At 37.2% G+C, this 16,851-nt stretch overlaps 1 protein-coding gene across 1 annotated transcript; it reads left to right on the forward strand. All coding sequences in view use genetic code 11, as the record gives it.

Annotated features, from left to right (window-relative positions):
- Positions 1 to 12,093: 12,093 nt before the first annotated feature.
- On the forward strand, positions 12,094 to 15,721 carry EGR_01698 (hypothetical protein; the record flags this gene model as incomplete). The annotated part of the gene is made up of 5 exons (XM_024490947.1): positions 12,094 to 12,159; positions 12,222 to 12,377; positions 13,760 to 13,879; positions 14,062 to 14,282; positions 15,568 to 15,721. 5 exons carry the CDS (start codon positions 12,094 to 12,096, stop codon positions 15,719 to 15,721), a joined length of 717 nt encoding a protein of 238 aa, XP_024354812.1.
- Positions 15,722 to 16,851: the final 1,130 nt, after the last annotated feature.

Raw genomic sequence — 16,851 nt, forward strand, 5'->3', positions numbered from 1 at the left:
CATATAATGAGAATTTTTCGCCTCCATTTCAATCTTTTTAAACACTTGTTTTATTTAAAATCGGGTAATATTTTTTGTATTTTGAACAGAGAAGGAGAACAAATGCTTATTTGTACTATAACATGCAGCCCATTAGTACGCACTGGAATGTTTCGAACAGTGTGTGAAGAAATTTATGATTCGATTTCGTGTTTATGCCAGTTTACGCAAAAAAATCAACTGTACTACAACTCTTCTTTCGATTGCGTGAAAACATTTTAGAACTGATTTTCCCACCAGATGGGCATATTTGTGGAAAGGTTAAATCACTTTGTCGAGCGCTGTAAATAAAAAGTGAAAGGCCTCCTCAGAAAGCGGAGACGCACTTTAAAGAACGATGTTTATAACAAATCTCGAAATACGTGCCCACGGAGTGAAAAGGATTGGCACATCAATATGCAAAATTGGTAAAAAGCAGTACCACTATAAATTTGGAGCAGCAGTATAAACTGATAATTTCGTAGTTAAGCAAATCATGTACAAAGTTTTCCCTTCTTGCATACACTCGAGCGTGGTCTGAGCCATGAGAAGTTTTACTTCACCGCAAACGTACTTACATTGTCATGGTATTTCACGTCTTACGCTAAACACTGCATCTAATTCAGGTCAACATCGTCTGAAGTGGGATCCCATAGGGAATATTGTGCTTAAACCTCATCACCAAACAATTCTTAACTTTGAAAGCATACCTCATTTACATAAATGCTTTGTTTTCTAAAAGCGTATCTAAACCATATTAAAAAGGTTAGGCCATAAAATCCTGTATGCAATTTTTAATTTAAACCGACAGCTAGTGCCAATGTCTTGATAGCAGTAATTCGGAAAGTCAGGTCGTTTAAAGGTCGACTGATGTGAGATACAACTGCGGTGTCAACAATTTACCACTGCTAGTGCACACAAGAGTTTCCTATTACATGATATGCAATCTGTCCAAACATGAAATAAACTAGTTTAGGACCCTTGTAATGCACAGTTGTCCAGGCCAAAAAATACAAAGTTTCTCATTCAAACTGACAATTGGCAAATGACTTAAGAAAAGAGGTTTATTGGAGCTTTTAGGCGTTTAAGACTGACTTACGTTTGGCACTTGTCTGTAGAAAACGCCAGTATAAAATTGGACTAAATTTAACTTGGATTCTTGGTATCTTTAAGTTTTCTGAGGTTAAAACCCATCACATAGTTAGATTTAAGGGTATGGTGCATTTGTTCACTTGAATTGTGTACCTTCCTCTATAAATGCCAACTCACGTGAAAAAAACACTTTAGATTATTGAATTTGTGCTCTAAACTTCAAATTTGCCAAGGAAACAGTTAGCTGTCCAACAATATGGTTGCTCAGGAGCAACAGGCCATTGCTACCTTATTTTGCAATGAAAAGAATTCCTTAACTCCAAATTGCTCCAAAATAATCTTTCGTAATCTACACTCATCTGAAGTCGTTAAAAAGTTTAACGTGAAAATAACCCCAAACTCTTAACAACCCTTTTTAAAAATAATGTAAGTGTAGGAATGGAATAAAATGACGCTACTTTCCAACTGAAAAGTACCATAAAATAAAAAACAGTACTACTGAGCTATATTCGCAATTAACAGAAATTTAATTTCCCTTTAAGCGCCCTAATCGTGCACAGAGGTGTCCACTTCACGCCTTTACGGGTACACAGTTCGAGTAAATGGCGCTAGTATCTCTGCTGGAATTCTTATGGCATCTGCAAGTAGTACTTTTGGCAACAACCATTGTTACCTCTCGCCTTTGTTAGGAGAGTTAGATTTATCCACTTGCATTTAGTTGGCTGAGTCGCATATTTTGAAGTAACATCATTTTGGCCTCTTGACTGACGGTGAAAACGCGTTTTTCTCCAAACTAATAGGTACGCTAAAATTCACTATATAACATTGAGTATTTATCATCTGTGCTGCTGAATTCTTTTTTGTTAGAACGTTGTAAGGCTAAGGAGCTGAATATATTGGGGTTTAAATGTAGCAGCTCAACCCAAACACCCAAAATGGCTTGGAAATGCGGATGTGCTGACTCACCTCTCGTTGAAAACTTTTGGGCCATTATTATTAACTGGCATTTAAAAAATACTCGTGCTTAGCACTTTTAAATCGGTGAATCTGCGCATCTTTGAGGGGAACCGCGCTGAATTATTCACGAAATCAGCTATTCAAGATCTGCAACGTCTGAGGCCCATGGTTTCAGCCTACGGAAAAGCGGTTAAACTACTTTAATTCTATAAAAATTGTGTAAAGGTGATGATGATTTATCGCACTCTCTTGTAAGTAACCAAATGCGTCAATAAAATATTTAAAATAAGTTTTGTCAAACATTAAGTTAGGAATTGGCAAGGTTTGATGCTGTGTGACTCAAACAGCTCCATTTCTGCTGCCAGTGGCAGATGACCGTTGACCCGGATTTTGGCAGCATTCAGCGCTTGTACTGCTTTGAAAGCAGTCTTAACTGCTTTAACATTTGAGTCGGGATTCGATAAGCAATTTAGCCTTCCCCTTAATACTAAAACCACCCATCATGTTGCCCGAATCGACGGCTGGAATGCGGAATTGGTGGACAGACTAAACTGAGTGATTTGGCGACATTTGGGCAAGTAGAAACTCCACTCGATGCAGGCCCCAAGCAGGAGCAAGTATATTTTTTGTGTAGTATAGGTTTAAAGTGTGTCTAAAAACATATTCCTATAGCCATGCGATTTTTCTATTTATGTTCTAAATCGAATATTGGATACACAATGCAAATTACATCGCAAACGATAGCTTCTGACGTGCAAGATGACTTTTGAAAACTTTTACCGAACTTGAGCAAAACAGTGTGAATCACTATGTTCCCTTAGTATAGTTCCTGCCCCATTATTTGAAGCATGCGCTACGCCCGTTTCGCCAAATTCCATATCATCCTATCAGAAACTGAAAATTAAGTAGCGGCAAGTACAATATGACTAATTATGGACAATTGAATAAAGCCATATTTCCTTGTTTAAGTTCAGTTAAAGATGCTTGCACACAGTAAGAGTAAATGTGCACTCACCCGTTTTGTGCTTCTGTAACTTTATTACAGAAACAGGTTGCCTTAAAGAACCTCAAAGTATTTGGGAATTTCCTTAAGTGTATAAAACCCACATCCATGGATGACTAAATAAGGGCAAAATTCTCGCACGATAGGTAATTATGCACTTGATGAGACTTTGTTATCTTTGAATGTATGGAGCTATATTCAAGGTGTTAAATGAATGTGTAGTCCATTGTGAAGCTAAATTAATCCGCCAAATTTACTTTTCACTTATCCTCACTCTGAATGATGTCTGACATACTCGTTTTCAGAAATGAGATAAAAATTGTTATCATTGCCCTCAGATTTACTTCAGCACTTGGCGGATAAGTAACTGGTTTAAAGGAACTGTCACACAAAAATAAATCGGTATAAATCTTACTGGCTCAAGCTTTAACCCTGCACATTCAAATCGGTATAATTAACTGAAGGAAACTACCATTCAGGATGTTTTGTTTATGCTATCGAAAACTCTCAAGGCTACGTAACGTTTCTGACACCGTTAAATGATGGAAATGTCACTCCGAATGACGTATCACACATTCCCTCTGCCCACACACCATATTGCTAGATAGGGAACAGTAGCCGACTTCTGGTTTTGGAGCCTTCAAATTGGATAAATACAAACTATGCCTCTATTTGACACTATCAGCTAGATCATTTCCAGCAGCACCATCGAGCACTATCATCTAAAAGGTTTTTACCTGTCTGCATGCAGTACAAGCAAGTACTCATATTTTGCGAAGAAATCACTGAAAAATCCGCATAAAACAGTCGAAATTATTAGGAAAAACTTCGGGATCCAGACATTTAAGGGTTACTGGGAGTCAGGAAATCAAGTAAACCATCCCTCAGAAAAAAATTTGCTTGTTTTTCTTTAACTTTTAGTGGGCTAAGATAAACCATTTAAAGCAAAATTAGCCTTTGACCACGCAAATCGCACTGCATAGGAGTTATTAAATTCTTAAATTATGATAAATGTTAAATACGATCCCTTCTTTTGGAAACCGCTTTTCCTAGCATTTTTATGAATGCGATAATTTACAGTAGGTAAATATTTACTGGAATCTATTGCAGCCTATTAATTCTAGATGTTTTCAAGATAACAAATTGTGTCATAGTCCTTCACAGTTTATTTTAAATAAAGTACTGAACATTGCACTTATTAATAATTTTACCCAAGTTTAAGACCATTTAATGTATATTGTGCACACAAAGCCCCATCACATTGCCGAATACTTACATATGTGAGATCCACAGTATTTAGAAATCCTGTCATTTGCATTTGTATACAAACTTAATAGTCGTTCTTCCATCCCTATGAACACGTCTTTGAATCATCAAATAGAATACAAACATAGGTTAAATCATTCCAGTAAGGAGGCAAACATTTGTGAGAATAATGCTATTCGATGTAATTACTCACTTCTTAACGAAATAGCTCGAAATCTATCAAAACTATTTTTTTAAATTTACGTTTAGTTGGATAATCATTCTGATAATGCATCTCTTAAATTTCAGTAAGTAAAATAAGGTCGATCTTAAGTTTTAATTAAATTTGCACCCTATTACCCTTGCAAACGCATTTAAAATAAAGTATGAAATTTTTAAAAAGTCGTGTAACACATCTTGCTGATTCAGAATGTGCGGATCTCACATCTATAGGGGTAGGTATTACCTTGAGCCAAGCAAAATATCATATTTGTAAATAAAAGTACCAAGGAAAACGCAGCTTACCAAATTCCTGAGAATTGACTAAGTTGAAACAGTAGGGGAATACAAGAAAGACATGAATCAGCAGTCGTAAATCCAGATTGGTAGAAAATATCACCCTTATCACCATTGGTCACCGATGGTAAAGGATTTATTCACAAACCTTGTTTTTCAAAGAGCACATCCATTACTAGAGAGCATTGCGAAAATAGGCCGGATGAAAATCGGGAGGAAGAGATTGAAGAATACATCAAGATATCTCTTCGATTACCTTGTCAGGCGTAGCTGACGCGCTGACCCGCTGTCACCATCTCTCGGCTGTCGCGCATTCTCATTGGCCGACCACCGCGACTGGCGCCCACTGATTCGCCCAGCAGATTTCCGTCATCAGCCAATTGTTAAGCACGACCCGGATATGGCCACTTGTGCGCGTGTACGCGTAGGCGAAGAAAAGGTCCACGGTGTGCAATCATGCAGACGAGTAAGCGCAAAACGATAAAAATGGAAGCAAATAACTGCAAATCGAAGACATATTGCTAATTATAATAATCAAGAATGATTTCAATGATGAATATGTGCTCCTACTCTCTGTCTTCATAAAGGCCGATACTACATGGTTTCCACAGGTCGATAACAGTATCAAAACTTCTAACTTGTGTATTTTATTTAAATTATTCGTTTTATTGATAGATCTTCATATGAACCTCACTTGAACCGGTCGTTTGTAAAACCATAAATTAAGCAAGTCCTTCCCCTTTTCCCGAAATATACCCAACCTTAATGACTAAAGGTGCATTAACCTGAAAAATTTTTCAGGCTAAAATAGTACGAGGTTGCTATTAGGTAGAGTAGTCTTCTGCCAAGTTTAGTCTTATACAAGTGGTTTTGCATTTTGCAATATTTTATGCAATGGGAAAAATTAATATAGACAACCAATCAATGAAATAGAACTGCACGCTTAAACTTACGTGACTATCCATAATAATCACAACTTCACCCTGGTTCCAATTTTTGCGCTTATTTATATCCTATTTGGTAGCACATTTGGCTACTTTTTTGGCCGAAAATTTGTTGTAAAAAATTAATAAACATTTTTAACTATAAACCCTAGACATTTGCTCCTCTCCCAGTGAAACACTGGCACTAAAATTCAACACCCTCGATCACATTAACCTACAAATAAATTTGGACTTCCGGTTTTTCCCTTGGGAAAAAAATTAATGTAAAAGTAGTGAGACTTATCAGCGCATGTATTGTATATTTTATAATTAAGCGCAATATAAGGTCGCTGTATTTTTCCTTCCAGCAAGACCACTGTCCAAATCTTAAAGTACTCTGCATTGTGTCCAACTATTTTACTAATCCACTTGGATGAATTTCCCCATTGAGAATTGCCATTGCTTTATACTTAAAATATATGGTACTGTTTTAACCACAAATCATGGAGCAATTGTTGCAAATCTCAGGCAGAGTTTTTCCAATACTGGTGAATAACACTATTGTCAGAACAGTTCTCTCTTGCCGGTGTTCATTCCAATTTTGTGTAATTTATCTAGAAGCCATGATAAAAAGTGGTTCAACGTGCCACTGATTCCCTGATCCTCTGATAGATACTTCAGATCATTTTCGGGGTTGTACAGAAAACGCATCAAATCATTGCACCATCTGCGGAAACATTATTACTTCCATACTCAAGATTTATGCCAGTCTCCCCCATCGGTTGTACAAACTCACTTCCCTTCAGAGGCACTCGGCTACGACGAAAAGCTTTGCATTATTTACTCATCGTCTTTCTGGCGTGGAAGCATCACCTGGTCTTTGAAACAAAGTGAGGCGATTCACTTTTCTGCTCGACTTCTCGCCAGACTGTTTTCCGCAGAAGCGGCTTTCGGAACTACCTCTACTTTTTTGCGACGCACAAGTGCAACTAGAATTTCTATTACACTAGTAAGAAATCGGCCTAAAAATAAGAGGAAAGAAACCACATTTGTATATTTGCAAGTCTACTAATAAATGGACTTAATCCAATCAAATCATACTTATTTAAAGAGCACAGCTTGACCACTTACTATTTACAAGGTTCCTTAACGCAATCAAGCTGTCCATCGCCTAAAGCACATTTTCTGCTGAAACCCAGACGAAAGCTAATTTCTAAAATTCTTACATGGGGATACAAGTTTTAGCCTCATTGAACTTACATATAAAGTTATACAAAGGCAAAGGCCTGGGAGTTTTTCCACTTTTTTCGTTTCCATATTTCTCTTGCTGAAAATACCTTCTTTATTGTACTCTAAAACCCTGAATTAAACCAGCTTGTGTAATATTGAAGCTGTGAAGTGGAAACATTTAATCCATTTAAAACTCCATTGCTCTTAAAAGTACACCAATCCATGCTGAATTGAATGCACTGTAATGCCTCTTACAGATGCGTAAGCACCGGACCCACTGGCATTTTTCATAAGCAATCTCTTTACAACCTAATCCTGGTCCACTAAAACGTATTTTCCCCCAACAACTAGAACGGTTCAACAGAAAAAGCAATTTTATTGAAAATACTAGGCACTGACTGGCAATATTTTTCAATAAACACTCCAATTTGGAGAAGCTTCTTGCCAAACCTCAATTGTCTAAGCATTTTCAGTCAAAAAAGATCCCTAATCTATTCTGTTAAGAATACCGTCTCCCTTGCAATGAAGGCTAAAAAGTTGAAAAAGGTAAAGCTTGTGCTGATTTAAGGTGGTACAGCTCTATTATTGTAATTTGCGAAAACACTTGCATATAAACATAATTTTAAACAAACTTATTAGAAAAAATTTTACCGACTGAGTTGTCTTCGAAAACCCGTAGTCAAATCGGAACAACTAAGACCATGATGGTGCTAAAATTACACCTAATTACTCGATTTTTTGAGTTTTATGCATGTTCATGTAGTTAGTAGGCAGAGAATTTGTAATGACTTTTAAAATAATTTTGGTAGAAATGTTAAGTTGGTCTCAAAATCGAGAGGTGTTAAGATCAAATACATTACATTTAGTGAACTATTATGAAACTCCGTGGACGTAGTTGGGAATGATAAATGGGTGGCAAAATTTAAGAATGACGTTCTTCGTTCCAATGCCAAATCACCGACAGCTGTATTCATAGCGTTAGAGGGACTGCAAATCGCACCATTATTTTTGGCCGTTTGCGTGTATTTTTAAGTTGATGCAATTTCTACAAACACAGAGGCTGTGAAGCCGAAACATCAAGTGCGCAAACCCTTCCTTTCATCCTTTTTAAGACGAGCTAACCATTTCAAATAACATGCTTTTAAATCGGATTTAAAACTGAAATACCTATTTCTGCAAATTCCCTTAACATTTAGTATTCCTAAATGTACGACTGTGGGCGATAAAGCAAAATGTAGTTTGACTTAATTTTCCTCCAAAAGTAATTTTTATGCGTTAATCACATGAGGGAATGTAATTTTTAGAAATTGCATTCACCCCAGTGACAATTTGTGGTTAAGATGAAATGTATTTAAGTAGGACATTAAGACCGTTCGTTTCTTGATAGGAACCACGTGGTAATTAACAGGAGAGAAATGGTAATATCGTCAGCAGTGAATGGAATCCACTGGATCGGTTGTTCCGCTCCTTTGTGCTTGATTACATTAAATGACAGCGTGATCTCTATTTGCCAATATCAAAATCCAAATAACCAGCTTTATCTGAGATTTTCAGGCTCTTTTTTTGGGATTCTTTTAATAAGATGCTATCACTGTAGTAGAAAGTTACTTGGTAACATGTCCACTTATGATTTTCTGCTTTACTGCGCTGGTATTTTTCTTTATTTAACCATGTGTTACTATTTCATTAGGCATCCCTTACTTCATAAATATCGTCACTGGCTAACTACCTTTTATCGAATACTCATCGACCATATGCCTCAATGGGATCCGCACTTGGATGTTTCATTCGTGGACAACTAAAATTGACGAAATTTAGTTTTAACAAAACGTTTTATTAAATTTATGAAATACTGCAAGTGACCAATCCCCACATTCATTCGTTACAGTTGTCTAGCGCTCGTGTCCTCTTTTAGCCTTGTTCATAACCCAGAATGTGCTCCCGGGTACAACGAATAGCTTAATTTCATCAAATACGTCCCGTGGATGTTTTTCCACGCATAAGAATTGCACGTCAAATATCTCCCAAAACTGGCAACCGCAAGATTATCTGAAGTCTAGTGAAGGCAAAAAGTTACAGCGCTGTTTTGGGTAGGAAGGAGATGAGACAGGTGACGCTAATTTGATCACGGAAAAGTAACTTTTGCGGTCAAGACCATCTTGTAAAAGTAGGAACTGTGGTTGGCGCTAAGCGCAAAAAATGGGATAACACGAACAAAATTGTGCGTCTTATCAGATGTACCTACTGCCAAGCTTTCAGGCCACTGCACGACCAGTGAAAAATAACGCCAAAACACATTAAAAAGTTCCCAATCAGAATTTATATAAATCTGATGCAGCCGGCGTCTTGCTAGTTGAATAGGGATCCTGTGAGTTCTGGATTTCCTTTCATTTTGCTAGACAAATGCACATAAGGTTATTACAAAAATGTGTCAAAGATAATTTTACTATTTGTCCATTGGCTTTGTAGCCGATACTACGAAATCCATCAGGATGTTTATTAATTCGTTTTCAAGTCATTCTCTCGAAAGCCGAATGGAACTCCCAAATTCATCATGTAGAAATTATTACGTGTATTACTACACAGGACCTTATCGCATTTGTGGTCAAAACACGGTTTATTTTGCCCGACGATAATTTTATTTAATAGGGTGTGAAAGGCTCACTTTCCCATCGCAGATCTGGTTTCACCAATATTAGGATTATGCTACCAGTTATTGTTTACCCAAATGATTATTTGGGTCTTTAAAGGAGAAGAAGCATTTAGTAGTAGCGAAGATTATAAAAAGTAAACATGTAATTGCAGCTATGCAATTCTCGATTATGTTTAGCCAACGATTAGAATAACGCAGTTTATCTGCTGGCATATTTTAAAGTAGCCAATCATTTTCGGTGATTGTTCATCTGTGGCGGTTACAAGGACAAAGAACGCATGTTAACGGTTGAATGAAAAGACAAATGGTGGGTCCTCAACGAAGTAAATTTCAACTACAGTAACTTTGGAATACAACAATGGGAATTGCATTTTTAAAAATTAATTTTGATGATGTTGCAATCTAAGCATGGCTACATTCGGACGGCATAATTTATTCAGCGTAATCAACCCACTCGATTGAAATGTGCATTTGCTTTCTAAAGTCAAAATTTTTAGGAACATACAGATGACCTGGTGAAGCCACTTACTCGGTTTCATGAGATCCTTTCAACAGGCCACCTAACTCTTATGGTGTATGTAATTGTAGTACTAAAATTATTTCTTAGCTCTCGGGTTTAGTGACCGGCTACTTAGGGGTTTCACCATTGTACCCTCGCCGAGCAGCCCGGCCTCCAAGCCATGCCAGTCTCCCTAAGCCTCTCTGTATGTCGAATTCATATAAGTATTCTGCCAGAGTATCTTGTCTTCTATCGTCTTCAGGGAAGTCTTGGGCCGCTACAGTAGCATATACTACGAATGTATTTTTACCTCGAAGTGTCACTCAACATACCTTTTAAATTCTTTTGATGGTATCAGTTAGCCAGATTATACATTATCATGAGATTGCCGATAAAGTGTGGCCATCACTTGATTTTGTCCCACAACTTAAAGAAGCAAAGCCCAAACGTTCCTGTTTAAGGCCGATCGCTAGCCTACGAGAAGACTGCGAGAGCTTTGTGTACATCCAGCAATAACAGGATAAAAAATGTGTTTTTGCGAAAAGTAGTTCATAAATAAAAATTGGAAATGGCTTTTTTTAATTGGAGTGCTTCATGGCTTAACCTAATACTCAGGGGTTAGATTTCTTTTTCGATGGTTCCAATCCTTGATAACCGCGGCTTCACCTCAGAACGTACCCAATCGCGACTAATTAGTTCGGAGGTTTGTTTACTGGTGTCACTTCTAACACGATAATGAATACACAAACGCAATTTTGGGATTTAATTCGTGGACTTCACAGAAGATTCACATGCTTTGTGATTAGTTGTTACTTGTAACAATCAAACCCAACGCACCAATATTACAGCTGGGTTAACACTAATCTGCTTATTTTTAAATTTTCTTTAAAGTCCAAACTTCATGCCTGAAAAAATAAATTTTGAGATAGATAGGTGGTTGCCATGACATGTTCGTTGTGCAGAAGAAATTTTGCCTCTGAATGAGTAGTTTTTTGGATAAATAAAATCAAGCTTGCATGCTGCATGATCTTGCATTACAGAAAAGGCATTAAACATGAGTGAGTTAACTTTATGATACATTAGTGGAAGTAATAATAGGTAACATTGCATATTTGGAAGCATTACCATGATCATTATTCCACACCGATGTCACATTACAATGTTTTCATTGTACTGTCTGCAAAAATGCCCTATTGTGAGTGGTAATTATCTGATGGTTCAACCACGTGGAGTGGAAATGATTTTCAAAGTTCTGGATCCATTGTAATATAATGTAATTAAAATTTCGATCTAAACTCAGAACAGGAAATATAGTGAAATGAATTCTTTGATAACTTCGACAACATTTATGAGCATAGGTGATTTCACTGCATCCATGTTACAGCTTTAACGCTGTATTAAAACATCATTAATTCCACAAGGACCATTTTTATAACCCGAAGTGTATGAAGTTATTCTATACGCCTCAATTACTTTCTGGCCTTGTTTTTTCAAATGGCTAGGAAGTTTGGAATGGCAACGAATTTTTGAGTTTGCATTGCCCTAAACGTACTGCTGTAAAAGTCTTGGTTAATCCTTGTTTCCTATTATTTGAAGGATCTCGAATGCCAAGGTCTAATTCCTTAATCCATTATTAAGTTCCTGTATTGTCAATTGTAGGTAAAACGGTCATCTTTGCTACAGTGGTTCGAAAAAGACAAATCCAATCTTCTGTTACCTCGAATTTGGAATCATACGATGATTTATTTCAACTGACAAATGATCAATAGAAGACATAATGCTCAAATGATAATCACTTTCATCTTTTTATCCAAAATTGTCGTTAGATCCTATTGAACGCTTTATTCATATTATCCAAACATGACTCATTTCCTTAAATTTTTTAATCGTCTTCATATGAGGTAGTTTTAAATACCATCAAGGAAGGGGGATTATTTTGACTGCAAACCACTTATGCATGTTTAGTTTTTCCAACAAAGAATGCAACAAGCTAAAACCTGTCATTTTTGCGCAAATTTTTCTAGTAATGGGTCCTCTATTAGTTTAATTTGTATCAGAAGAAATCAGAATTATACTAATTAGTAGTTATACTTAACTGCAGTCACGTATAATGTGTGGAATGTAAGTGAAATACCATTTCTGAAGTCAAAATTGGAGCCAATTTGTTTTAGTGACGTTGCTTTAATGAAATGCGCCTTTTTCCTTCTAAGAACTAGTGTTCAACACTATGAAATTTCTAAGGTGGGGGAAAATCAGCGTTTAATAAATTTTGGATTTTCTTAGCTTAGGTAACTATTCTCTTCAATAAACTGCCTGGGCTATCCTTGAGGACGTTGAAGGGATAACAAAGACTACAAGATCATAAAAGTGGGTAAATACAACTGTCCAGTATTGGTTCTTCAAGCAAACGTATTAGTGCACATGGCAAACATTAGAATCTTTAAAAACTTAGCAATCGGTACTTAAGTAAGAAAAATTAACAAACCTATTGTGCAGGATTTTACTTACTGACCCCAATTAACAACATAGATGCTTTCTCCCATCTGCGCACTAACCCTAATAGGCTACCTTTAAACTTAAACACTCCAATAAGTCAGTGGTCTAATAGGAGGTAAATTAGGGCTGCATCTCCTTATAAAAAATGATACAAAGCACACAGTGCACAGGCAGCTCTTGGATATTAACCTTAATGTGCATCATAAAATTTGCGTATGTGCCCTTTTTGCATTTGAGATCCTGGAATTCACCGTTTGACTAAGGAGGCGGTAACGCGCTCTGAGTGCAGGCTAAGCATTGATATTACAGATTATTATCTTCTGATTTTTACGCTTATATAAATCTAGGTTTGTCAACCATTCATTGCTACGCCACCATTTCTCCGAACGTGTAGATTCGGTTTCTCGAAGATTACTGAAACCTTCCTCATAGTCACTGGGCCTAAATGCACAGTGATTATTGGGGATGAGCCCCTATGTCTAAAAATCGCGCTCAAAAAGGGAATCTGAAGTACGTTGATAAACGCAGATTCTAAACCACATAAATTGTAATATTTTGATGATTTGTTTAACTCTTTGTTTTGGTTTTGCGACCACTTAAGACTTCGCGATTGTAATTCCATTGGGCGGCGTGGCCCCTGGGCCAGGCCAGTGGTCTTCCAACTCGTCTGTGTCGATAGTACATATTCTGCTTTAGTAATATGCCTCTTTTGGTTTTCAGAGCAGTCTCAAGGCGGTACAAACTAATAAAATGAGTTATTAATATTTTCGGCTAAAGATATGGGAAAAGTGTGGCATAATGTGACATTGCTAGCACTACCTTGTTCAATGTCGTTGGGATCGTGCTAAATGAATTTCACAGATTTTGATAGACAGCTGAGCAAATGCCTCAGCTTATTGCCACCCGTAACCGTAGGCAAGACTGACAGTATCTACGTGACGGTGCAGGTAAAGTATGTTTATCGACGGACTTTTTCAGGTAGTCCGCTTCTTCCCCATTATTTCACGATCTTCTCGATACATCATGAGTCGATAAAAACTACCGGAATCTATCGGTTAGAGTTTATTGCATCAAGTGACTTTAAAAGGTGGCCGAAAAGTGGAATATTGTTACTAAATTCGTGAAAGTTGGGGACTTCAATTTCGAATGTTGGTTCAGCTGACAAGGTCATGTTTCCATCTCAAAAAGATTCGACGTCTCATTCACGACTGTTGTCTATAGTTATCGTAATAGTACTCAACATAAAAGTAGAATCCTTCTAGAATGATGGGATCAGTTAAAGAAGCCTGCCCCTTCATCAACAGAAACATAACAAAAATGATACTTACAGCCTGTCATTGATGGGCAGACTAATTATTTCAAGGAAGCGACCTTTATGGGAGAATTGGATATTCAAAACAACGTTTTTGAGTTCGTGCGACATTAAAAGAAGACTAACATAACATTTTGCTTCTTCATACTGCAAATTAGCATCCAAACTATTTTTCGCATTGACTTTGGACCTGTTTACTTCTGCTACCACTCAAGTTTTCCATTCCTTGTTCGAAAACTAGTATCTAATGAAAGTTTGCCATCAGAGCCATCGTATGATTGGCAAAAAAATCTGAATGTTTTAGGGTATTTATGCTGTCCTGAGGGATCCCAACACCTGTAAGTGCTTGTCTTTGCATGTCCACTGATTTCCCAACACGGATAGTGCTAATTAATGGTTCCTTAAAATATATATGGCTTGAATTAGTCTTCACCCGTTAATCACAAAAGTAATGCTAATTTTCTCGCCCAGTTCTAGCATAAAATGTTTCTTTTTTTGCGTAAAACTCCGGTTTAAGGAAGCAAAATGCAAAAAATAAAATAACATGACATTTAGGCTTTAGTATGGAAGTGCTTTCAGCGGTTTAAGTAATCTAAAAAGAGGATGACGAGCTGCATTTCAATAAATCATAATGGGAGCAATAACTTCAATCCCACTTCGAGCATTATGAATTGGCTCAGATAAAGGTGGGCAAATGTTAACCACGTTTTTGAGATGAAACAGAGCCTTCAGTTCCCCCAAATAACTCACCTAAATAGACAGAACAGTGAGGGCGTAGCACCATCAGTCACTATCGGCCACACTAGTAGGTAAGCGTAAAGCGTGACAATTTGAAGAGTCACCAGGGCGTCAACCTGTCCTAACTAAACACTCTCCTGATACACCCATTTTGATCCTGCTAATTTGTTATTAACCCTCCTCCGTACTCACCTACCTCCATCACTCCCACACGGTGTAAGCTGATGCTGTTTGGCCGGTGCCAATAACTTGGAACTTGAAAGATATTAAGTGCTGAGACTATGTAGATTCCGACTTTGCTCTTTAAATGGAATCCCCAGGTAGGTTTGATTAACTTATTGTTAAAAAATGGTTAGTTAGGGGAGCTGGTTTTTATGCTTTTAAGCTATTATGAGCGGAAAATTTGAATAAAATGACACTTTTCTTTTAACATTACGGTGACCAGAGCAAGTACCTATAGTGACGTTCTGGGTCTAGGATTCTCGTAGAAACTGAGTTATGCCATTTGCACCATACTTCTAGCTGTATCAGATTTTTGATTGCGTTGCACACTAGGTGACGGATTCCGTCCATGATGATAGAAAAACCATTCAAAACTAATGGCTTTACGTGTAAAAGCGGAGTATCCAAGAGCTCGAACGTATTAAAGCCTCGATTCAGATTTGGTAGTGCTGCAAATAAACACGGTAATCAGGAAGTTAGAATTTTGGAATGGTAGATTTGTGCGCTGTTGAAGTAATGTATCCGTCGTAAAGATTCAGAAATTTTTTCGAAAAGTCTGACGATTGGGTATTTATCCTAAAAACTATTGCCACACATATCATCATCACTTTCGATCAAGTTGAGGGTCGCTGTAATATTCAAAATTTAAAAATTAATCATAAGTGATTATAAACACTTTTGTCTTTCAGGTAAGCATGGCTTCGGTACAGGTTCGTCCAGAAATTGTGCTCAGATGGACAAACTGCTACCGAAAAGATTTTCAAGAGACCTGGAAAAGTGCTGCATGTTTCAAACAATTTTCATGAATAATGGATAATAAATTATACAAAAATTTTAGCAATGGCACACATTCGCAACATCCTCAAAGCGAGCAAAGTTCTTTATTAGAGAAGAACATGCAAGTTTTCCAGACACATTAAAAATGTCGGTGCAGAAGTCATAACCGACTATTTAGTAGGAAAAGGTGCCCCTCGTCAGTACGTGAGAATAGCCACGGAAACTGAAAAGATTTCACTTTACTTAGATTGGGTGTACCAGTATCTCCAAACATGAATTTGCGAGGTACCAAATAACTACAGGAGTTTTAATCTTTGAATCCTAAAACAGAAAGTAATTTGGTACACGCGAAAAGGAGCAAGAGAGAAAACTTCCTGGATGGATAAGTGGGACAGCTTAATCGTCCAGGGGAGTTGAGAACTATTTTGAAACCCCCACTTGATAAACTAGAACAGCAGATAGTTGACAGCTATAAAACTCTTTTATCATCTCTGTGGCATGATTCAACCTTGGCTACCCAAAATGCCTAATGAGCTGAAATGGGACGGTAAGGTTATCACAATCAAGACCATAAGTCTTTCCCACCTCATAAGTTCCTCCCCCAAAAACAGTTAAACAGGGTGGGTTTTGAACCGATCATTTAGGTTGAAGTGATATTAATTCCAGTTCAAAAGGGATGATTTGCATAACTTAAACAACTGCTTGAGGAAAATCGAGGATAAACTCGTTGGCAGACCTCTACTATCAGATGCACAGATAAAATGTTCCGCCTAAATCCATCAAAACCCAGAGAAGGTAACAGTAGCCCCCCGAAACTAGCTGCAACTACTTGTTCTCAAGTCAAAACGAAAAGATACTTTTAGGCAAGTTATTGTCGCATGGGGTAAAATTGTTCATTGAAGGAATAATCCCATAGCAAGTCGTTATTTTCAGCCACTTTTTTCAGATTATTATCATACCACTTTCTTGTAATAGAAACATTTATGTTTAATAGTTTTAAGGTTAAACCTTGTAGCTACAATAGATAAAAACATTTTGTTAGGGTCAAGCATGGCTAATATAGAGCTAACTTGAGATTTAGAAATTAAAAATCCTCATCTGAATAACAAGATTTTGCCCAAGAACTCACGGAGTGGAGAAAGAAATTGAGGTAGACAGTCGTTACCGGTA

The sequence above is a fragment of the Echinococcus granulosus genome (genome assembly GCF_000524195.1).
Source record: "Echinococcus granulosus chromosome Unknown EG_S00006, whole genome shotgun sequence".
Classification (NCBI taxonomy): domain Eukaryota; kingdom Metazoa; phylum Platyhelminthes; class Cestoda; order Cyclophyllidea; family Taeniidae; genus Echinococcus; species Echinococcus granulosus.